Genomic DNA, 25,655 nt, shown 5'->3' on the forward strand with positions numbered 1-25,655 from the left:
GAACAATGGTTTGCAAGGATAGAGTGATCCCCCCGACCTGACACCCTATATGTGATTTCAGTCCATACTCATGTTGTTGATGCTTAACTTCCCTGTGAAGTGCCTGAGCAATCCATTTTGATTAATTAATGTAGGAGTTTGATGCAAGAAGTAGGTTGATCATCAACCTCTGGAACACATTCCTTGGTTTTCAAGTCTTAGAGTGGGATTTGAAGCCAAAGCTTCTGGCTGAGAAGCAAGGAGTCTACCTACTGTGCCAGAAGTCCTCCTCAAGGCATCCAGCTCAGAAGTCAGACAACACCAGGTTATAGTCCAACAGGCTTATTGGAAATCACAAGCTTTTTGTGTGTTGCCCCTTCATCAAGTCACCTAACATGGGGCAGTGCTATGAAAGCTTGTGAATTCAAATAAACCTGTTAGATTATAACCTGGTGTTGTCTGACTTCTGACCTTGTCCAACACTGGCACCTCAACATCAAGGCAACCAATAATAATCAATTTTCCAACAGCACATATTTGCAAATAATGTAATTGATAAGGGGTGATGCATGTTTAGCTCATGATAGACTTGTATGAAATTTATGTTTTATGATACTCATAGTGACTCAACTCTATAATACAATTCTTCCAGTCCCAATGCAAGTTCATTGATCTGAAATGTAAACTTTATTTCTCTCTACACAGATGCTACTTGCACTGCTGTACATTTACAGCATTTTCTGTTTATATGTTGATATTATATTTGAGATTTTTACTATCTGAGAGATGTCAAATTGATTTCGTTTTGTCTTGTTCAGGAAAGATGGAAAATACCAATAAATTATCAAATCTGGATAAAATCTTACTAAAATTAGGTAAGAATACTTAACTGACAAAACAAAATGCTATTATGCTGAAGGTTTATAATGTTATTCATAATTAGTATTTTGAAATATAATTTTAAACATTCTTATTTATGTAAATTTGCTAGTATTTCAGGTGGACCAGGGTACACAATTGCAAAAAGAAGTTAAGCAGCAGATTCACAGTATGTATTCTTTCCTGTCTTATACACTCAATCAATAAAAATGAAGTGTATTGTAATGATAACTTTTTTGTGTTGAAGTTCATGCTGTGTAGCCTTGCTGAATTGGAATAAGAAGGGGGATTTTACATTCACCTACTGGTTGGTATGAAGACAAGGGACAATGTAAAATATAACATGTGGCCATCCCAATCCTTACCCAGATTGAGGGAGGGATGAATAAGTCCACTTCACTGAAGTAAACTCAAACTGAAATAAAATAAACTTAAATGAGAGCAATTGTGAGGGCATGGAAGCTGAGCTGGCTAAAGTGAACTGACAAATTAGGTTAAGCAAAAGATTAATAGAAATCCAGTGGAAGATGCTTAAGGAGATTTTTCAAAATACGCAGAAATATTCTGACGAGAAAGAAAGTTCCAAAGTCTGTGGTTATCTAAAAAAGTTAAAGATTGTTTAAAAAAATGTAAATTTGCAAAGATGGGTAGCAGGTCAGAAGATTGGTCAGAAAATGAAAAAAAAACAAGATTGACTAAATTAAAGTTTGAGAGAGGGCTATCTTGAAATGTGCAAACATGTAGTAAGTGTTTCTAAAGACATTTTAAAAAAAAACAAGTCAAAACAAAGTGAACGTTGGCCTGTAGAAAGTGTGTTGTGGGGATTAATAATGAAAAATAAGGTAATGGCAGATCAATTGAACATGTATTACCATGAAGGCCTCACCTATCGACCTTTACCCTCATCTGAGGCATGGTGACCCTCAGGTCAAGCCACCACCAATAGTCTCTCTTTAATGAGAGAGTATCTCTATGGTCTTCTAGAACTATGGTGACTTTACTGTTTGATCATCACTGTAATGTCCCAGAAATAGCCATAAATCAGTAAATGGAAGGAAGAGAGAATCTCAAGAAAATTATAATCACCAAGGAAGTGGTACTGAGCAAATTGTTGGAACTGCAGGCTGACAAATCCTTGGGTCCTGATTGAATGCATTGTAGGGTTTGAAAATAAGTGGTTAATGAGATAGTTGAAACATTGGTTTTAATTTTCCAACATCCCCTTGATTTGGGGAACATTCCATTAGAATGTGAAAGTAGTGAATATAACTCCTTTATTCAAAAAGGGAGAGAGACAGAAACAGGGAAACAACAGTCGAGTTAGCTTAACAACTGTCATAGCAAAAATGTTAGATGCTATTATTGAAGACATTATAGCAGGGCACTTAGAGTTCAAGTTACTTAGGCAGTCACCATGGTTTTGTGAAGGAGAAGTCATGTTTAATCAATTTATTGGAGCTACCATAAGATGTAGGAGTAGAAGTAAGTAATTTGACCCATCAGGTTTTCCATGTGGTTCAATTAGATTGTGGCTGATCTAATAATCCTTAACTCTACTTTCCTGCCTTTTCCACATAACCTTTGATTCTTTTACTGATTAAAAATCCATTTATTTCTGCTTTGGATACTCTTAATGATCCAGCCTTAACAGCTTTCTGTTATAAAGAATTCCACAAATTCGGTAGCGTCTGAGAAAGGAAACTTCTCATCTCTGTCTTAAATGGACAACCATTGCCCTGGGATTGTGCACTCTGGTCCTAGACTCTCACAGAAGAGGAAGCAACTTTCTGCATCTACCCTGTTAAGTCCCCAAGGAACCTTATGTGCTTCAATAAAGTCTCATTTCATTCTGCTAAACTTTGTTCGGTGCAAACCCAACCTACTGAACCCCTCCTCATAAAATAATCGCTCCTTACCCAGAATTAATCTAGTGAAATTTATCTGGTTTGCTTTCAATGCCAGTATTTATTTCCTTTGATAATGAGAGTGTTCTGTGTGTGGAGAACTAGTGGCTTGTATAATTTTAGCAAGACTTCCCTATTTTTACACTCCATTCCCTTTAAAATAAAAGCAAACAGCCCATTTGAATTCCCGAGTTACCCACTGAACTTGAAAGTTAGCTTTTTGTGAATCACGCAGAAGGACTGTCAAATCCCTCTGTGCAGCTTTCTGTAGCTTCTCTCTATTTAAATAATATTCACCTCTTCTGTTCTTCCTGCTGAAGTACATAACCTCACAATATATTCCATCTTAAAAGTTTTGTCCACACTTTTATCATAGAATTCCCACAGTGTGGAAAGAGGCCATTCAGCCCAATAAGTCCACACAGACTGAAGAGCATCCTACCCAGACCCACCCCCTACCCTAACCCTGCATTTCCCATGGCTAACACACCTAGCCTACACATCCCTGAACACTATGGTCAATTTAGCATGGGCAATCCACTTAGTCTGCACATCTTTGACTGTGGGACGAAACCAGAGCAACCGGCGGAAACACCACTCAGTTACCTAAGGCTGGAATCGAAACCGGGTCCCTGGCGCTGTGAGGTAGCAGTGCTAATCACTGAGCCACCATGCCACTCAAGGTGGGGTATCTATCTCCCTCCATAGACTCTTTGTGTCACCCTCACAATATGTCATCTATAAACTTAGCAACTGGACATTCACTTCCATCATCCAAGACATTGATAAACACTACAAATAATTATGGCCTCAGCACTGATCCCTGTGGCACTCCACTGGTTGCAGGTTGCCTTCCTGAAAAAAAACCCATATCCCAACTCTCTGTCTTCTGTTAGATAGTCAATCCTCTGTCCATGCTAATATAAGAACAAACTGCCCCAATGCCATGGAATTGTACTATTAGGTATCTTAGTAAATATCCTTATGTGTAGCATAATATCAAACACTTTTTAAAAAATCTAGATATATCTACTAGTTCCCTTTTATCTATCCTGCTTGTTACAACTCCAAAGAGTTTTAATAATTTGTCAGGCATTATTTCCCCTTCATGAAGCAATGCTGACTCTGTTTGATTATGCTATTTCTATATGTTCTGCTATTACATAAAAGAAATCATAACATTGTTCCCAATGACAGATTTTAAGCTTATAGTTATTTTTTTTTGGCTTTCTCCATTTTTTGAACAAGGGTGCAACATTGGTAGTTTTCTTACCACTGAGACTTTTCCAGCATCTAAGGATTCTTGGAAGATTACTACTAGTGCATTCACTACTTGAGGAACTACTTCCTTTAATATCCTAGTTCATAACCCATCAGGTCCAGTGGACCTTTTGGCCTTTAGCCCTAAAGGCTTCTCTAGTATTTTTTCTCTGGTAATAGTTATTGTATTTATTTCTCCCCACCACTTTGCCCTTGATTATTTGGTATATTTGAATGCTATATGTATTGTCTACTGTGAAGATTAATGTAAAGCATTTATTCAATTCTCTGCCATTTACCTGCTCCTCCTTATTTACCCAGTATCATTCTCCAAGGATCCTCTGTTCACTTTAGCCCCTCTTTTCTTTTATTATAGTTAAAGAAGCTCTTGCTGTCCATTTGTACATTACTTGCTGGCTTACCCTAATAGTTTATTTCTTCCTTTTTTTTATTCATCATATTTTGTTGGCTTTTAAACTTCTTTCTGCCCTCTGGTTTACCACCAATCTTTGCTTTTTTTTTCAATCTGATACTATTCTTTGAGGAAGTAACATGTTCTATAAATGAAAGAGAGCTAGTGAATGGACTGCCCTTGGATTTCCTGAATACATTTGAACAGGTACCACATACAAGGTTATTGTGGAAGACACAAGGTCAAGGTGTTAAAATATTGGCATGGATAGAAGATTGTCTAAATGAAACAGAGAGTACTCATAAATGGATCATTTTCTGGTAGGCAAGATGTAGTGAGTAGTTTACCACATGGATCAATGCTGGGGCCTCAACAATTTATATACATGATTTGGGTGAATGGACAGAAGATATTGTTGCTAAATTTTCTATTGGCAAAAAGATACTTAGGCAAGTAAGCTGCAAAGAAGACATACAAATGGACATAGATAGATTTAGTGAGTGAGCAAAGAACTGGCAAATCGAGTATAATGTAGAAAATGTAAAATTGGCTGTTCCAGTAGGAAGAATGAAAAAGGAAATATTGTCAAAATGGTGTGAGATTGCATACCTCTGAGATGCAGAAGGATCTGGGTGTAAGTGCTAGAATCCCAAAAGATAAAACAAGTAATTAGGAAAGCTAATCGAAAATTATTGTGAAATACAAGGGGGAATTGAATGCAAAAATAGAGGAATAATAGTCATTTGTGCCAATAATTTGAGAAAGACAAAAAAAGATAGTTTACCACCATTATACTGACAAAGAATATTATTTGTGAATTTAATAAGAGCCCTGTGGTAGTGTTGGAAAAACTTGATTGGAAGGAGTTGTGAGGAAGTTGGGAATGAACTTGATGGGTGATAACACAATGACTTCAGTTATATTTGTTCTAAGTCTGGAATTGTTTTGTTTGAAGAATGTAACTATGAATACCTTTTAATGTCACTTTCTACTGTTGACAGTAATTCAGAAGAAAGTACCACAGCAGAAGAATTTTGAATGAAATTTAATGGTCTTCTCATGGCCGATTTGATGGCAAGAAAGCATTTAATTGGGCGAGAGAGTGTTGGGTGGTGACATCTTTGCCTTCCTGTCATTGCCCAGTTAAACATATGGTGAGAAGGCTCGTGAACAGCTTTCACATCCCACCACCAATTGAGATTGTTGTGTGAACAATTAATGCCTTAAAATTGTGCCTGTACTAAATAGTGTGTTTTGGTATCCACATTATAAATGAAAATAGACTTTGTTCTATTTCTGACTAAATTTAGAACTAAAAGATCAGATTTTGATACTTTCATGCGTTTTATGTGTTTTCCAGTATATTCAGCAACTGTTGCAAAAAAGAGACAACAGATTGATGAACTACATGTGAAACTTAGCCATTTTGATGATGAAATTAATCGAATGCAGAGGATAAGTGCACATACCATGGATAATTTTAAAGTGTAAGGATTTTGTTTAATTAAAATTAAACAATTACTGCTGATTCAGGTTTAGCATCCAAACCTCTCCAGTAGTGAATTACACATGGAGCAATGAGTGCCTAATTGTTTGTGGAGCATATGAGGGTAGAAGAAGTTACATAGAAACAATCTGAAAAGTTCAAATGAAATCCAATTTTACATTAGACAACAGATTAACCAGATTAAGTTGAAAACTACATCACCAATCTGAAAAAGTCCTGCATACATAATCTATTTTATATGCCACAGGTTATTAATTTAGTAGTGGTTTTACTCAGTTTAGTTCTCCCAGTGGTTGCTCATTGCTGATGTCTAATTGCTGAGGGCATTCATTTTGCAGGACTGATAAATAATGTGACTACTACATATCACAAATATTTTAGATTGATTTACTAGTAATTTGTGGTTCATACATCACACAATATGGGATGTAAGTAACATTAAATATGAAACTACACTATCCGTTTTACAGATGCATCCTCCCATCAAGAAATCGCACCCAACGGGAGGAACATCTATCTGCCCAATTGCATGCTTATACTAATTTTCTGCTCTTAAAATGTGATCATAATTTCCTGATAATTTAGTGGTTGACAACCCACCATTAGTGCACAATTTCAAAACTGTCCTTGATAAATAAACAATGGACTGTGTAAACTTAACACAAATTTAACTTTGAGTTTAATAATCAAAGCAACATTGGATTGATATCTCATTTCTAGTTGAAAACATTGAACTACTTAGAATGAACAGTCCTTTCTGTCCATGCTTACCAGGCTTTCTGACTTTTTTGTAATGTTGGTGTTTCCATATTATTTTGTTTTGTTTTAGTTGGACAGGGTACCAAAATTCTAACTTTGATAAGTCCAAATATTAAATATTAATGATTCTTAAAATGCTGTGGTTACTAGAGCAGATCAGAGGTTAGGAATGCTGCAGTAAATAATTCATCTTCTGACTCTCCAGTCCTGTCCACCGTCTACAAGATACGAGTCAAGAATGTGATGGAACACTGCCCAGTTGCGTGGATGAGTACAAACTCCAACAACACTCAAGAAGCTTGACACCATCCAGGACAAAACAGCCCACTTGATTGGTACCACATCTTAAAACATCAACTCCTTGCCCCACTGATGCTGAGTTGTATCAGTGTGTACCATCTATGAGGTGCATTTCAGAAATTCACCAAAATTGCTTAGACAGCGCCTTCCAAAACAACAACCATTTCCACTCACAATGACGAGGGCAGCAGACACATGGGAACAGCATCACTTCAAATTTCCCTCCAAGTCATTCACCATCATGATTTGGAAGTAAATCTTGCAACTTTCAGTGTTGCTGGGTCAAATTCCTGGAATGCCCTCACTAATGGCATTGTGGGCCTACCTACAGCACATGAACCGCAGTGGTTCAAGAAAGCAGTTCACCAAGACCTTCTCAAGGGCAAATATGGAGAACAGTCAGTGGCCTAGCCGGTAATGCTCGCATCCCATGAGTGAATTAATTAAAAACAACGTGATAGCAAATTAGACAATTTGGGTGGAATTTTACTAGGCTCCAAATGGTGTGGGCTATGGTGAAATGAATGATAAAATCAGGAAAGATGTTTGACAAGCTAATCTTTAAATTGACATAATCTGGCCATATCTTATTACACTTTTCTGAAGTGGTATGGTGAAACTAACTAGTGTGTTCCCCGTTAACAATCATTATTGCTTGTTAAACAATTTGTTAACAGTCCAGCTCACCATAGGGTGTGATCTTGCCATTTGTAGGGTGTGAGTGTCACTGGCTAGCCAGCATTTAACGCCCATCCCTAGCTGCCCTTCAGAAGATAGTGGTGAGCTGCCTTTTTGAACCACAATGCCATTAAGGAGGGAATTCCAGGATTTTGACCCAGCAACAGTGAAGGAACGACAATATATTTTCAAGTCAGGGTGGTCAGTGGCTTGGAGGGGAACGTGAAGGTGATGGTGTTCTTGTGTAGCTGCTGCTCTTGTCCATCTAGATGGAAGTGGCCATGGATTTGAAAGGTGCTGGTGTGAATTACTGCAGTGCTATTTTGTGGAGAGTACACTTTGCTGCTCATGAGCATCGGTGGTGGAGGCGGTGGATGCTTGTGGAAGTAGTGCCAATCAAGCGGGCTGCTTTGTCTTGGACGGTGTCAAGCTTGTTGAGTGTTATTGGAGTTGCACCCATCCAGGTAAATGGGGAGTATTCCATCCATTTTCAGCCCAGGTCTGGATATTGTCCAGACGCAGTTACATTTGAAAGTGGACTAGTTCAGTATCTGAGGAGAGTCTGAATGGTACTGAGCATTGTGCAATCATTGGTGAACATTCCCACTTCTGTGTTATGATGGAGGGGAAGTCATTGCTGAAGCAGCTGAAGATTTTTGGGTCTAGGATACGACCCTGAGGAACTTCTGCAGAGATGTGCTGGAGCTGGGATGACTGACCCCCAACAACCACGACCATTTTCCTATGAGTCAGCCATCCTGTCTCCAAACAGGGTAGAGTTTGCCCCGTGATAACCATTGATTGCGGTTTATCTAGGGCCACACTCAGTTGAATGCAACCTTGATGTCAAGTGCTATCACTCTCACCTCATCTCTGGAACTCAGCTCTTTTGTCCATGTTTGAACCAAGGCTGTAATGAGGTCAGGAGCTGAGTGGCCCTGGCAGAACCCAAGCTGGGCATTGCTGAGCAGGTGCTGCTCGATAGCACAATCGACGATGCCTATCATCACTTTACTGATGATTGAGAGTAGACTGATGGGGCAGTAGTTGGCTGCATTGGATTTGTCCTGCTTTTTGGGCACAAGACATATAAGGGCAATTTTCCACGTTGATGGGTAGGTGCCAGTGTTGTAACTGTACTGGAACAGTTTGGGTAGGGGAGCAGCAAGTTCTGAAGCACCAGTCTTCAGCACTGTCGTGGGAATTTTCACAGAATGTTTGCAGTATCCAGTGTCTCCAGCCATTTCTTGATATCGTCTGTAGTGAATCAAATGCAGTATCCAGTGTCTCCAACTGTTTCTTGATATCGTCTGTACTGAATCGAAGACTGGTATCTGTAATGTTGGAGATCACTGGAAGAGGCCTTGATAGATCATCCATTTGGCACTTCTGACTGAAGATTATTACGAATGCTTCAGCCTTATCTTTTGCAGTGATGTGCTGGCCTCTTCCATCATTGAGGATGGGGATATTTGTAGAGCCTGCTTCTCCAGTGAGCTGCCTAATTGTCCACCACCACTCATGACTTTTTGTGACAGGACTGCAGAGCTTAGATCTGATCTGTTGGTTGTGGCATGCAAATAGCCCTGTTTGGTAGCTTTGCCAGGTTGTCTTTTCATTTTCAGGTATGCCTGGTGCTGTTCTGGGCATGCCCTCCTGAACTCTCCACTGAACCAGAGTTGATCCCCTTTGGTAATTGTTAAGTGGGGGACATAACAGGCCATAAGGTTACAGATTGTGCTGGAATATATTTCTGCTGCTGTTGATGGTTCGTAGTGCCTCAAGGATTCCCAGTCTTGAATTGCAACATCTGTGCAAAGTTTGCCCCATTCAGCATGGTGATAATGCCACACAACGCGGTAGAGGTTATTCTCAATGTGAAGGCGGGACGTCATCTCCACAAAGGCTATGCAGTGGTTACTCTTACCGATACTGTCATGAACAGATGCACCTGCAGTTGGAAGTTTGGTAAGGATGAGGTCAAGTACGTTTTTCCCTCTTGTTGGTTCCCTTACCACTTGTTGCAGACCCAGTCCTTTAGGGCCAGACCAGCTCGATCAGTAGTACTGCTGCCGAGCCATTCTTGGTGGTGGATATTGAAATCCCCCACCCAGAGTATATTTTGTGCTCTTGCCATCCTCAGTGCTTCCTCCAAGTGTTGTTCAACATGGAAGAGTATTGATTCTTCAGCTGAGGGAGGATGGAGTAAATGTTGAGGATTCCCAGGACAGCTCCCTCCTGGCTGTATACCAATGTGTTGCCACCTCTGCTGGACAGAACATATTCAGGGATGTTGATGGTGGTGCCTGGGACATTCTCTGTAAGGTATGATTCTGTGAGTATGACTATATCAGGCTGTTGCTGTAAATCAGTGAGACAGATCTTCCAAATTTTGCACTAGACCCCAGATGTTAGTATGGTGAAATGCAAGTGTGTATGAAATGTTGAAACAATTGATAGATGTCTGTGCAATAAATTTTGGACATAAAAGTGTTTCCTAAATAAATTGAATGTAACATAGTAACGTAAACAAATTTCTTACATAAACTTTACATGTTGGGATACATGTAAAAGTAATAAGTCAAATCAAATCCATATGGGATACATGCAAAGTATAGTTTTTCGTGCTATCCAGACAAATCATACCTTACATAAGTACATTAGGATAATAGTACAGAATGCAGAATATGGTGTTATATCTCTAGAGAAGATGCAGAGAAAGATTAATATATGAGAGGTCCATTCACAAGTCTGATGACAGTGGGGAAGAAGCTGTTTTTGAATCTGTTGGTATGTGTTTTCAAACTTTTGTATCTTCTGCTTGATGGAAGAGGGTGGAAAAGGGTATTACAGTGTTGGAGGGGTGTATGATTATGTTGGTTGCTTTCCTGAGGCAGCAGGAAGTGTGAAAGGAGACAGTGGAAGGAAGGCTGGTTTTCACGATAGACTGGGCTGCATTTACAACTCTGTAATTTCTTGCGGATGTGGGCAGAGCATGTCATACCAAGCTGTGATGCATCTGGGTAGGATGCTTTCTGTGGTGCATCTGTAAAAATTGGTTAGAGTCATTGTGGACATGCCAAATTTCCTTAGCCTTTTGAGGAAGTAGAGGCAGTGGTGAGCTTTCTTGACTGGAGGACCAGGACAGATTGTTGGTGATATTTAATCCAAGAAGCTTGAAGCTTTCAATTACCTCCACCTCAATATCATTGATACAGACAGGGGCATGTCCTCCTCTCCGCTTCCTGAAGCCGATGGCCAGCTTCTTCATTTTACTGACATTGAGGGAGAGGTTGTCATCTTTACACCATGCCACTATCCTGTACTCTGTCTCGTCACCGTTTGAAATCCAACCCACAAAGGTGGTGTCATCAGTAAATTTATAAATGGAATTGGAGCCGAATTTGGCCACACACTCATGAGTGTATAAGAAATATAGTAAGGGGTTGTATCTGCAGCCTAGCAGGGCACCAGCATTGAGGATTAGTGTGCAGGTGTCTATCCTAACCGATTACGGAGTTAAGGATCCAGTTGCAAAGGGGAGAGTAGAGTCCTAGGTCTTAGAGTTTGGAGATAAGTTTGGCAGGAAGTATGGTGTTGAAGGCTCAATAAACTGGAGTCTGACGTAGATGTCTTTGTTATTCCAGATGTTCTAGGGATGAGTGTAGGATCAGGGAGATGGCATCAGCTAAGGACCTATTGCAACTGTAGGTGAATCATAGCTGATCAAGGCAATCTGGGAGGCTGGAGTTGATGTGTGCCATTACTAACCTCTCAAAGCACTTCATAATGAAAGATGTCAGAGCCACCAGGCAGTAGTCATTAAGGCGTGTTGCTTGATTTTTTTTAGCACTAGGTTGGTGGTGGTCTTCTTGAAACAAGTGAGAAGCTCAATCAGAGTAAAGAGAAGTTAAACATGTCTGTGAATGCTCCTGTCAGTTGGTCTGTGCAGGATCTGTGTGCGTGGCTGGGGACTCCATCCTGGCCAGTCTCTTTCTGTGAGTTCACTGTCAAGAAGGCCGATCTGATGTCTACGGTGGTGACTGTGGGTGTAAGTGCACCCGAGGCTGTTGTGGCAGATTACATCATTTCACTGACCTTCTGTTCAAAACCATCGTAGAATGCATTGAGCTCATCAGGGAGGGATGCACTGTTGTCAGCAATTCTACTTGACTTCATTTTTTAGCCTGTTATATCATGTAAACCTTGCCACAGTTGACGGTGGTCATGTGGTTTGTTTTGGACTCTATTTTAGTCTGGTATTGTCTCTCGGTGTCCCTAATGGCTTTGCAAAGATCATACCTGGATTTCCTGTAAAGGTCAGGGTCATCCGATTTGAACAGTTCAGACCTCCACTTTAGTAGGGAGTGGATCTCCCAGTTCACCCATGGTTTCGGGCTAGGGAACTCTTGGATTAACTTGGTTAGAGATAAAAAAAAACTGTGTATGCTAGAATCCAAGGCTGACAAACAGGAGGCTGGAAGAACACAGCAAGCCAGGCAGCATCTGGAGGAAAGGAGAAGTCAATGTTTCAGTATTACCCTTCTTCAGGACTGTTTGTCTGTCTTGAGTTAACTTCTTTGACATGCAGTCCTCTATACACTTAATGCTGAAGTCTGTAATGGTTGTGACATACTCATTTAGGTTGGCCACTGAGTTCTTGAATTTGAACCAGTCCACCGACTCCAAGCAGTCATGTAGGAGCTCAACCGTTACCTCAGTACCTCTGAGCAGACTAAACATGCTGAGCATCCTTTTGACAGAGGCAAAGGTCAAAGACAAATTACAGAATATGAAGAGAGGAAAATTTCATGACTGAAAGAATAATGAAACCTTTTTTCTAGAATTTGGTAGATAAAAATATCTGAGACTCTTGAACTTCATTGCGAAGTGCAATGTCTAAGGAAGAAATTGATGTGTCTACTATACCTCAAAGCTAATTTTCTAAGCCATCCTTTGTTTATTTCATTTAACTGGTAATACGTCTTGACCCACGTACAAAACTTTGTTCAGTTGTCTCTGATGAAAATCTACAGACAACTGAACATTCACGAGGTTGTCTATTAACTTTAGAGATGAAGTATAAATTACATGTTAAAGAAAAATAAGTTAACCTGCTGTAATAATTCAAATTGCTTTCCTAAAATTTGTTCTTGTGCTTTTAGCTGGAAACCAACATGTTTGCTTCTAACACAGCATGAAGAGCATTTTGAAAAGCAACTCTTAGAAGAACATGCTAATACCATCAGAGATAAGTAAGGAAGAATAAAACAATATTCAAGTACCTATCATTGTGCAGGAATTGTGTACTCAAATATTTTCTTTGCAAAGAATTTCAAACAACATAAAACAATTTATATTAAACTCCATATAAACAGTTCCTTCTTATGTAATGCAATATTTTTTGAATTTTTGTACAAGCACTTAACTTTAGTTTACTTAGTTTTCAATTTTCAATTGTAATAAAGTCCTTGTTTGTAGATATATAACGATTGTCAGTTGACTTGTATGACATGTCTGATATTTTTTTTTACAAGCCGTGGTAACAACAATACCAAGTCATAAAGTTCCTGTAACATTAAAAATTATACCAAGTTACTTCCCAAAGACAATGGATAATGATATAGACCCTTAAGTTGTGGAAGTAAAAATTGGGAAAATTGATGAAAGCATTGTTAAAAAGACTGATTTGAATAAGTTTTTAAGGGCAGAAAGAAAAGTGATAAGTCAGAGATTTCAGGAACAAAGTTCCATGGGCTACCACCAAGGCAACTGAACACTCTGGGCTGAATCCTGTGTTTTTTTGGCTAATGTTAGTTTTGTTGAGTTTCAAACAGGGTGTTTTTCTACAAGACCCAGTGAGATCTTTTGCCATTAATTACTAAACTTGCCTCATTCACTACATGCCTCATCCTTATTGTGCCCTTGCCACTGTTGGGATATGATGGAATATCCTGGCATCCCTAGCACTGTTGCTATCTTTAAAAGGCCATGTGTATCTGAACAAGCACTGTTAACCCAGAATTGCCCTGCATGGTTCTTGATATTTTCCCCAGACAAACAAGGGAAAATTAGCACTTTGCTTTGTTGGCTGGGACCTGGCTGTTCTGTTGGGCAGTTTGGTATACAGGCCTCCTCCCCCAGGACCAGCAGAGGAGGTCACAATACCAGGCTATGCCAGCCTGGTCCAAAGCTGCCACCTGAAACAGTTCAATCTTAGCCATCTGGAGGATTGCACAGTAAAATAGGAAGAAAGTAAATGTTCTTCTCTACTACACCAGCATAAAGGCCACCATCTTCTCTCTGGTATGTCATACTCATTCTTTCTCTGATACTGTACCCACCTCCCACCAAGGCTCATGGTCTACCACTCTCTCTACTGCCTGCAACATCTTCCCTCACTTACTGTCACCCCAACCCCCACAACGTTAACCTTTCATGCCCTCCAGACTGCATGCTCACTTGCTCAGGACACTTCCTGTACTAGCTGTATCATCCACTTAGATCTCTTTTAATAGCTGCTTATCTCTCATTCCAGGAGAAAAACAGGTCACAATAGAGTAGAAAGACTCAAGACAGGTGGTATGGTGGGCTGCCTGACATTTGGCTCCTCATCCCTTTTTTGGAGAGCATCCTGACTTTGACTGCCTTGAACAGCTCATGTTGTATAAGCCCCAGGATTGGTATCAAAGACTGCCCTTGACGTTCCATGCCAGCACACACCGTTCGAAGGTTATCTTCCTTAAATTGACTGAGAACTTCCAAGAACAATTACTGTCTCCCTGTGTTGGTGTCTGAGCTAAACAGCAAGGCAATACTGCAGTACCATGCACCTGGTATCTCTGGCTGAGGGGCAAAGTACAGAAAGGCAAGGCAGGGATGCATCCAGATACGCTCAGAGTAAGTAAATGCTAAGAGAGCAAGGAAATGGGCCAGACATGCAGTCTGCTACAAGTCCATGAACTAGGTGTGTAGCCCTGAGAGTAAGGTGCCTTGCAGCACAATGGTACAACTACGATGGTAGTTATGGTTTCATCCCAAGGTGTAAGGGATTGGAGATGTAATACAAGGGTTCTTAGAAGCAGGCAAATGTTGAATGCTCATGTCTGTGGATACAGGATGCATGTATCCGATGCTGATGGAGCGTGCCCTGAGATGTTGGTGCCTAGTGTCCAACATGGAAGTCTTTCGGAGTAAGTGGTGACCTAAAGTTACTATGTATCTCCTCAGACTTCCATATTCAGAATTCACAACATCTAGTTTGCTCGCAGTGGGTGGTAGGATTGGGAACTGCATACTAATGAAGTGGGATGTGGAGTTAATATGGTCGTTGACAAACAATAATCCCCCCTTTAATAGGTAATCCACTGCTGCTTAGTGAAAGAAAATTGCATTGATGCCCAGAACTTAGTTAAAACGTGCGGCAAGCTGCTTACAATATTGAGATAGAATTTGTTGGACTTCTTGTCATATCCCCTTTCATTCTAGCATCTATATGATTCTGCCATTTGTCACCAATGATAAGACAAAGGATGCAGGAATAGATAAAAGGCCGGTTGGTGTGCAGGAAATGTAGCCTGAGAGAGTTGGTATGACAATGAAGGAATTTGAGGATTTTAAATTGAAAATGGTAGGTGGTTACAGTTAATGTCACTGGTGATTTAGTGATCAAATAGCAATATCCAGCCCATGAGGGTATTGATTGTGGTTGAATACAGTTTTGCTGCTCTTGATGGCTCACAGTTTTGACTGCTAGATCTGTTCTAAGTCTTTTCCATTTAGCATGGTTGTACTGCTATGCAGCAAGTTAGAGGGTATCCTCTGTGTGAAAATGGGATTTTGCCTCTACTAGGACTGTGTGATAGTCATGGCTACCAATACAGCAGAAGTGAAGGTAAGGATTAGCATGATGTGATGTTTGAAGTTCAGCTTTGATGCACAGAGATCAAGGAGCATGTTCAGAGATAATCACCACTATCACTTTTAAGGAGGTGCCTTGATCATGAAAGATTAACACTAACTGAAAGGATTGAAAGTAGTTTGAGAGGGATGGACATGGAGCTGAGGCATTGTTCAAAGATCACAGGAGGGAACAAAGGTTAGAAATGGGTGATGATTTTATGGTTACAAGCAGAGATTTGTATAGGTTTTGTCAGAGGTTGTGTCTTCTTTCCATCTTTGTTTGACATTTCAAGGTGTTACCCTTTACATAACAAAGTTCAACTTTCTTCAGTTATTTCAAAGTGATTTTTCGAGCTGTTAAAGTGGCAGAGATGGTAGTCAGTGGAGTGGTATGCTCCTTCTGTCAGATGTGGGAAATCAGGGAGCAGTTGAGTGTCCCTGGCAACAATGTCTACAGAAAATGAGTCCAGCTGTAGCTCCTGTCACACTGCATGGATTGGTTGGAGTAGAAAGTTGAGGAGCATACTGGAGGAAGAGAGTGTGATAAATAGTAGCTTCACGGAGGGGGTCACGCTGCAGGTTCAGTCAGGTAAATGGATGATTTCCGGGAGGGGTAGGCAGGTAGTGCAGAAGTCTCCTGTGGCTATCCACAATTATACTGTTTTGGATACTGTTAGGAGAGATAGCCTATCAGGGGAAAATAGTAGCAGCAGCCAGTTCTTTGGCACCACGACTGGTTCTGCTGTACAGCAGGGTATGGCAAAATCCAAACGAACAATTATGATAGGGGACTCTGTAGTCAGGGGCACAGGCGGACGTTTCTGCGGCCACAAACGAGACTCCAGGATGGTGTGTTGCCTCACTGATGGTCAAGGATATGTTGGAGTAGTTTCTCAAAGGGCATATTCTCAGAGGGGAGCTTGAGCAGCTGGAGGTCATCGTACATATTGATACCAACGACATAGGAAGAAAAAGGGATGAGCTCCTGTAGAGTGAATATAAGGAGTTAGACAGGAGGTTAAAAAGCAGGACCTCAAGGGTAGCAATCTCTGGATTTCTCCCATTGCCATGTGCTGGTGAGACTGGGAATAGGAGGATAGGGCAGATGAATGGGTAGCTGGGTAGCTGAGGAGCTGGTGCAGAGGACAGGTATTGAGATTTTGGATCATTGGGATCTATTCTGGGGCAGAGGTGACCTGTACAGGAGGGACAAGTTGCACTTGAACTGGATACTGCCAGTATCCTGGCAGGGAGATTTGTTAGAACTATTTGGGAAGAGTTAAACTAGTCTGGGAGAGGAGTGGGACCCGAAACAGTAGTAAGATAAAAGAAAAGGTTGAGGCTAGTGCAGAAGTTAAAGAGAGCGAGTTAAGTAGACCAGGCAGGCAAGAGCATGGCAGGGAACAAGGGAAGATTGATGAATTAAACAGTATTTATTTCAATGCAGGAGGCCTGACGGGTAAGGCAGATGAACTCAGGGCACGAATGGGAACATGGGACTGGGATATCATAGCTATTACAGAAACGTGGTTGAGGGAGGAACAAAACTGGTAGCTCACTGTTCTGGGGTAAGGATTTGTAGAAAGGACAGAAGGGGAGGCAAGAGAGGAGGGGGACTGGCATTTTTGATTATCGCGACAGTACTTAGAGAGGATATTCCTTGGACCTGAGAAATAAGAAATGGATGATCACTTTGATGGGATTGTACAATAGGTCCCCCTATAGTGAGCAGAAAATTCAGGAGAAAATATGAAGGGAGATTGCAGATAACTGTTAGAATACTGGTTGTAATAGTAGGAGATTTTAACTTTCCAAACATGGACTGGGACAGCATAGTGTTAAGGGCTTGGATGGTAAGGAATTTGTTAAATGTGTTCAGGAAAATCTTCTCAATCAGTATGTAGATGGTCCTACGAAAGAAGGGGCAAAACTTGACTTCCTCTTGGGAAATAAGACAGGGCAAGTGACTGAGCTGTTAATGAGGGAGCTCTTTGGGACCAGTGACCATAATTCTATTAATTTTAAAATATTCATGGAAAAGGATAGGTCTGGTCCACAAGTTAAAGTTCTACATTGGGACAATTTAAGTACATTGAGATCTTGACCTGATGGGCCAATGTGCTGATGAGTGGTGGATGGAGTTTAATTTAGATAAATGTGAGGTGCTGCATTTTGGAAAGGCAAATCAGAACAGGACTTATACACTTAATGGTAAGGTCCGGGGGAGTGTTGCTGAACAAAGAGACCTTGGAGTGCAGATTCATAGTTCCTTGAACGTGGAGTTGCAGGTAGATAGGATAGTGAAGAAGGCATTTAGTATGCTTGCCTTTATTGATCAGTGCATTGAGTATAGGAGTTGGGAGGTCATGTTGTGGCTGTACAGGACATTGGTTAGGCCACTTTTGGAATACTGCTTGAATTCTGGCCTCCCTGTATTAAGAAGGATGTTGTGAAACTTGAAAGGGTTCGGTAAAGATATACAAGGATGTTGCCAGAGTTGGAGGGTTTGCTCTATAGGGAGAGGCTGGATAGGCTGGGGTTATTTTCCCTGGAGCATCAAAGGCTGAGGGGTGAACTTGTAGAGGTTTATAAAATCATGAAGGGGAATGAATAGGGTAAATGGACAAGGTCTTTTCCCCAGGGTAAGAGAGCCCAAAACTAGAGGGCATAGGTTTAAGGTGAGAGGGGAAAGATATAAAAGGGAACTAAGGGGCAACATTTTCACGCAGAGGGTCGTGCATGTATGGAATGAGCTGCCAGAGGAAGTGGTAGAGGCTGGGATTAAGTTAGTGGATAACACCAACATTGGTGGTATTGTGGACAGTGAAGAGGGTTATCTAAGAGTAGAACGGGATCTTGATTAACTGGGCCAGTTGGCTGAGGAATGGCTGATGGTGTTTAATGCAGATAAATGCAAGGTGTTGCCTTTTGATAAAACAAACCAGGGCAGGACTTACACAATTAATGGTAGGGCCCTAGGCAGTGTTGTTAAGCAGAGGGACCTAGGGGTGCAGGTACTTGGTTCCTTCAAAGTATTGCAACAGGTAGACAAGGTGGTGAAGAAGGCACTTGTCACCCTTGGCCTTCATCGGTCAGAGCACTGAGTACAGAAGTTAGGACAAGACTTTGGTAAGGCCACACTTAGAGTACTGTGTACAATTCTGGTTGCCCTGCTTTAGGAAGGGAAAGGATGCTAAAATGATTTTTAAGGATGTTACTGAGACTGGAAGATTTAAGTTGTAAGGAGATACTGGATAGGCTAGGATTTTCTTTCTCTGGAGCCTAGGAAGCTGAGGGGGTACCTTTAAAGAGGTTTATAAAATCAAGAGGGGCATAGATAAGGTGAATAGCCAAATTCTTTTCCCAAGGGTAGTAGAATCCAAAACTAGAGAGCATAGGTTTAAGGTGAGAGAGGAAATATTCAAAAGGGACTTGAGGGGCAACATTTTCACACAGAGAGGGTAGTGTATATATGGAATGAACTGCCAGAGGAAATGTTAGAGGTGGGTACAATTACAACATTTAAAAGACATTTGGTCAGGTACATGGATTGCAACCGGTTAGAGGGATATGGGTCATATGCAGGCAAGTGGGACTAGTTCAGTTTAAGAAACCTGGTTGGAATGGATGAGTTGGGCCAAAGGGCCTGTTTCCATGTTGTATGACACTGATTCTAAAGCTAGTCTGAAGCATCTTTAGTTTGATATTTGATGGCACGATGGCTGCCTTCTCTGCTAATATTCTGTGAAGATTCAACCAAAGTCACTGGCTAGTGCCATGCCATCCTCACGATTTAAGACCCGAGGAAGTGAAATCCCTTCAATTGAGCATAATGTGCCTTTGACCACCTGTGTAGCCTTTGAGGCTGAGGAAGGCTGTGCTACTCACATTTTTTTCCTGAACGTCCATTAAATTTGAATGTGCTTGGAATGCATTCGGTTTAATACACGTGGAGATAATTGAGACTTTCCACAAGGATACACTTTGTAGGCTTGACTGAAAAATAACAGCCCATGGAATCCAAGGGCAAATGACAAGCTAGATCCAAATTGCTTCAGTTGCAAGATGTGTAGGATAATGGTGGATAGATCTCTTTTGTAACTGGAAGGCAATTTACACAAGGCCCAGTAATAGGGATGTTCCTTTCATGGTATATAGCATTTAGTTAGACATAAAGGAAGCATGTAAGGAGCACGATTAGCAAGTTTGCAAATGAAAATTAATTTGATAGTGTGTTTGAGAATGACAAAGAAAGCTGTGGACAGGAAGAAATCAGTGTCCGATTTACTGGACAGAAATGTGGCAAATGGCATTCAATCTTGAGCAATATGAAGAACTGCATTTTGGGACGGCAAAAGTAAATACACAATAAATGGTAGGATATGGAAAAATCATGAAGTAATAGAAGGATCTTGGAGTACATGTCCCTAAAGATGGTAGGACAAGGACATGAGTGAAGATGAAGATAGAGACGGATGTGATCATTTCCTGTATTTGTTGAGACACAGCATATGCGAGCAAGGAGACAATGATAGAATTGTTGAAAATACCAATTACGTTAAGCTGCAGTATTGCATCTAGTTTGGGTCACCTATTATAGAAAGGATGTGATCACACTAGGGTACAGAGGAGATTTAGGAGGCTGCTACCGGGAATAGAGAATTTAGCTCCAAGGAAAGATTGAATAGGCTAAGTAGCTTTTCCTTGAAGCAGAATACTGGAGGGAGTTTTCAATAATGTGTATAATATGATTGACCTAGGTAGAAGGGATAGGAAGGATCTGTTTTGCTTAGCAGAGACATAAATAAGCAGGGGACATTGTAAAAGGATTAGCAGGTAGTTGAGGATAATATTTTTACCGATATGGTATGGGCCTAGAATTCACTGCCTGAAAGGATGGTAGAGGCAGAAATCCTTACCGCATTTAAAAATTACTTGGACATGCACTTGATATGCCATAACCTGTAGGATTGTGGTCTTAGAGTTGGAAATTGGGTACTAATTTTCAAATATACTCAGTTCTGTTATGCAATTATTTTTGTGACGCTCTGCATCAGCAGATACTGTTTACTTTTGAACATGTTTTTGAGCCCCATCCAAGTTAGTTTTCCGTGGTGGTAGTGGCTGCCTCACAGCCTTCTAATCTTGACTTGTTTGAAGCTGCTGCCTTTGCTCATTGCAGGCCTGGGAATTAAAAACTCAACTTATGATGGAGTGGTAGTTTGATGCTTGACCCTCGGGCCAGTCAAAACCTGCTTTCAGCTAATCTTTCTAGCATATTTCAACAAAGCGTGCATTCTTGTTTTGACTGATGTCTGGGAAAAATTACTGATGTATCTGATGTCTGACAATTTGATGTTGGAGGCGAATGTTACATTTGGTGTATTTATCTTTAAAATATTACACTGATTTGTTTATAGGAATCTTCTGTCTGTATGTGCTGAGTTTTATTATCTAATTGTGATTTTTTTTTATCTGACTCTACTAATATTAAACAATGAGTTTGAAGGGAAATCTTGAATTTTCCCAGGCAAATGTATCAAGACTATTTAAAGCAATATAGAAAGATTCTGCAGCAGCACCAGTCACAGTATTCTGCATTTTCCCATGCAAAGGAGTATTTAAAAAGAAAAGCAACATTTGAAGAAATTCGATGTCGAGTACTGAACTACACTGAGCAAATGCAACAGAAGACACAATTTCTGGCAGATCTTCTAGGTATTAAAAAATTGCCACTAAAGGATTTTTTACATCAGAAACTATTCGTAATTCTAAGAAAAGTATTTTTCTTTCTCTTTAACAGATTCATCATCTTTTGGATCACTGAATGAATGGGCTTTAGAAATGTATCTATTGGAATTCTTTGTCACTGTTAGATTTGGTTTGCTTTACTTACCTTTTCTGTATTTAGTATACGGTTCACATTTGCAGGTTAAGCTTATATCAATCATGGGGGAACTCATAGAAGAATAATTTCTCTAAGGTCTTTGATTGCTTTGCCCATTGGTGAGTAGATATTTTCTATCTTTTCCAAATGTATCATCCTCAATTATTACACCTGTGCAAAGAAATATTACATTTTTTGACATAGTGCCTTTGCTGAGTTATAACTGACGTTGAAGTAATTGAAGCAAGGAACCAAGCATTGTTTGAAAAGATCAATATATATCATCAACAATGTCACTCTACCACGATGGCCTGTCATTGCTTAAATATATATTTTTCTTTCTTTAACGGACTGTGAGTATCAGTGGAAAGACGATGTATGGACTCTTGTCCCAAACAACAAAAATTTGACTTGAATGATGGGGACCACCCAGAATGAGAGAATCTTTATGGCTGCCAGTTTCAAGAAATCCATTAATCATATCTGTGAAACTGTTAGTTCCTCCTGCTGATGTATTGGTGGCTTTTATGGCTGCAACATTTTTGTATAAAAAGCTATACCTACATTAACAGAGAAATAGGGGTTGGTTGTGCTCATCAGTATTCATCCAGCACAAGCATGATTGCTGAATGGCTGCTTTCATTCTGTATTATTCTACAATTCTATTGACTTCCTCTGCTTTTGAGACCATCTACAGTGTACCACATAGCACTGCAAATTCAAAGAAGGGATTAATTGATTCTGTTGCACTATATGGATACACTTGAGTTAGTTTTATTTTAAATCTTTCTTATCCTTTGTTTACTACCATAATAAGGTGCAGCTTTCTGAAATTTATACAGAATTAATTTAACATCTCTTTCAGGGTAAATACATTTTGGTGAACATGTTTTTGCTTTAAAACAGACGTGTGACTAGTGAAACTTAAAAAGCTGATCTGGGGTTCAATCCAAGCTTTGTGGGTTAATGTTGTCTTGGTATTTGGATATAGGTCTGCTCTGTCAGCACTTTTTTGGAATTGATTTTAGGATCAAAGCCGTAACTGCAGGATCCAAGACATGCTAGGCCAGTGGGAGTCTATAAAGTCCAACCTTTTCAAAGGTTAATTCCTTTCATTTAGTAGTTACATCAAACTTCAAAGCTACTTAAAGCTCAGAGTAGGTATTGCTTATAATTTTTATAGTCCCAGTGGAGGGGTATTGGTTTAATTGCTTGGCCACAGAGAATGTCAAGAGAATCATAACTTGCACATGTTCCCCAAATTTAAAAAAAAAATCATTCCTTTTAAATAGAATGATCAAATCCATTCATCAAGGCGGTTTAAGTAAGTAATGTGCGGCATTCGTGCAAGTTTGAGAGTAATTCTGATAGGCGACAAAGAAAGATATATATCCTTCCCTGAATTTGTAAAACTTTAACTTGAATTGCATTTGGTTGCACAGTGGCTCACTGCAGGATCACAGCACCAGAGACCTCGGTTCAATTCCAGCCTTGGGTGATTGTCTATGTGGAGTTTGTATATTCTCCCTATGTCTGTGTGGGTTTCTACCCACAGTCCAAATATATGCAGGTTAAACTGCCCCATAGTGGCTTTGGATGTGCAAGCTAGGTGGATTAGCCGTGGTGGGTCTGGTGGGATGCTCTTTGGAGGAACGCAGACCTGATGGGCTGAATGGCCTCTTTCTGCACTGTAGGGATTCTATGATTCATATTTTTGTAGATAGTATTCTTATAAAATATCTTAATTGGAATCAAACTTTATGGCCACAGGTATATGCTATTAGACAATCTTGGATATTTTTGCATTATCGATTTCCAGTTTGTACTTAACAAATATGGGGGAAAATAATGAACAATAACTTGTTAAATTATTATATTTGACTATTTGAAACACATACAAAATCTGAAAGGGTTGCTCAGCAATCATCAGCACAGGACCCTTTTTTTTCCTTTTATTCATTCATGGGATGAGGACATCACTGGCTAGGCAGCACTTATTGCCCATCCCTAATTGCCCAGAGGGCAGTTAAGAGTCAACACTGGGGTGGCATGGTGGCTTAGTGGTTAGCACTGTTGCCTCACAGCACCAGAGACCTGGGTTCAGTTCCACCCTTGGGTGACTGTCTGTGTGGAGCTTGCACATTCTCCCTGAGTTTGTGTGGGTTTTCTCTGGGTGTTCTGGTTTCCTCCCACAATCCAAAGATGTGCAGGCTAGGTGGATTGGCCATGCTAAATTTCCCATAGTGTTCAGGGATGTGTGAACTTGTTGGGCTGAAGGACCTGTTTCTGCACCATAGGGATTCTGTGATCTGATCTGTAAACATTGCTGTGGGTCTGGAGTCACATGTAGGCCAGACCAGGTAAGGATGGTAGTTTCCTTCCCTAAAGGGGATTAGTGAACCAGGTGGGTTTTTCCAGCAATCAACAATGGATTCATAGTCATCATTAGATTCTTAATTCAGATATTTTGTTGAATTCAAATTTCAGCATCTGCCATGGTGGGATTTGAACTTAGGTCTCCAGAACATTATCTGGGTCTCTGGATTAACAGTCCAGTGATAATACCACTAGGCCATCACTAGCTCCTCCCCCACCCTGCCTTCCTTTCTAGCTGTTAGGGGTAATGAACTCCATCTGTTATGTCTCTAAAAGCTTTTTGGCTGCTTTTCTAAAGTTATTTGGCTTTCTGTATTTAGCAGATGACTCATAGTCTACATTATACAAAATCTTTCAGTTTTTCTTATAGTCCATAAATATAGATTTATAGTCCAAGCAGAATAATATTTTACCTAAGTAAGTTTTGTTCTATAAAGGAGCTGATGCATTAGTTTGGGGAAGGCAGTTCCAACTGTTCTTAATCATCATAATATCTTAAATACCTTAAAGATAGTGCCTCTGCCATGATTTTTTCGCTGTTACTGTATCAAGGGGTGGCACGGTCACTCAGTGGTTAGCACTGCTGCCTCACAGCACCAGGGACCCGGGTTCGATTCCACCCTCGAGTGACTGTGTGTGGAGTTTGCACATTCTCCTCGTGTCTGCGCGGGTTTCCTCTGGGTGCTCCAGTTTCCTCCCGCAGTCCAAAGATGTGCTGCAGGCTAGGTGGATTGGCCATGCTAAATTGCCAGTAGTGTTCAGGGATGTGTAGATTAGGGAGGTGGGTCTGGGTGAGATGATCTGAGAGTAGGTGTTGACTTGTTGGGCCAAAGGGCCTGTTTTCCACACTGTAGGGATTCTATGATATAGACTTACTCCTGCGAAATTTAAAAAAAACTGTTTCTATCTCATGAAAGGGAGAGGGCAAAATAGGTAATGCAAAGATGTATTCACACTATAGTATGGATCAGTCATACGAGAGAGTGGTCACTGCACGTTAGGAGTAGAGATGACAGGTGAGTGGGTGAGCATTTGTCAAAAGGAAAAGAGACAGCAGGACTCCTTGGAACTACCTAACAGGTATGAAATTTTAGATGCCTATTTCGTGAGCAACATGACTGAGTTGGTGTTGGACGACTTGAAAGAAAACCATAGTACTATGGTGCCTGAGGCTATGCTGGGAAAAGAGAGAGAGGTTGGTAGGCAGATTAGTGGGTGTAATAGTGGGTGTCTTAGTAGTTTGAGGGATAGACAGTCTAGTTTGCAGCTGACATTGTGAATCTCATTGTATGTTGCTTCCTGGTGCAAGGGTTCTGAACATCATGAAACAACTGGATAAACGTCTGGAAAGGGAAGGTGAACAACCAGTGGTGGTGGTTCATGTGTGAACCAGCAACTTCAAGAGGGACAGCTTGGAGGTCCTCAGGATCAGTTTCACGAATTAGGGAGTAGGTTGAAATGCAGGATCTCCAGGGCAGTAACCTCAGAAATACTACCTGTGCAATGAGCTTTGCCATCTAGGCAAAGGCGTATCCAGGAGGTAAATGCATGGCTTAAGTGGTAATGTAGAAGAGAGGGGTTTAGATTGTTGGAAAACTGGAATCATTTTTGGGAAAGCAAAAAAGCTGTTCAGAAGAGATTGGCTTCACCTGAATAGAAAAAGAACTAATCTCTATCTGAAAGAGCAAGTAGTGTTGGGTCGGGCGGGGGAGGTGGGGGGTGGTGGAGGTGGTGGATGTGGTGGATTTAAACTTGTAAGGCAGAGGGTGAGTTGACAAATGGGCCTAGTTTTGGAAGTACCATAGAGGACAA

The 25,655-nt window shown here is 40.6% G+C and overlaps 1 protein-coding gene across 1 annotated transcript in view; it reads left to right on the forward strand.

Moving 5' to 3' along the window:
- The window catches only part of LOC125483706 (protein SIX6OS1-like), a 49,528-nt gene that overhangs the window by 7,345 nt on the left and 16,528 nt on the right, over positions 1-25,655 (forward strand). Inside the window, exons 2-7 of the mRNA XM_048600072.1 lie at positions 798-854; positions 971-1,027; positions 5,795-5,921; positions 12,844-12,933; positions 21,111-21,298; positions 21,384-21,426. Of these exons, the coding sequence (XP_048456029.1) occupies positions 803-854; positions 971-1,027; positions 5,795-5,921; positions 12,844-12,933; positions 21,111-21,298; positions 21,384-21,426 (557 nt within the window). The 5' untranslated portion in view covers positions 798-802. The remainder of the gene's footprint in view (positions 1-797; positions 855-970; positions 1,028-5,794; positions 5,922-12,843; positions 12,934-21,110; positions 21,299-21,383; positions 21,427-25,655) is intronic.

The sequence above is a fragment of the Rhincodon typus genome, chromosome 8 (genome assembly GCF_021869965.1).
Source record: "Rhincodon typus isolate 14 chromosome 8, sRhiTyp1.1, whole genome shotgun sequence".
Lineage (NCBI taxonomy): Eukaryota > Metazoa > Chordata > Chondrichthyes > Orectolobiformes > Rhincodontidae > Rhincodon > Rhincodon typus.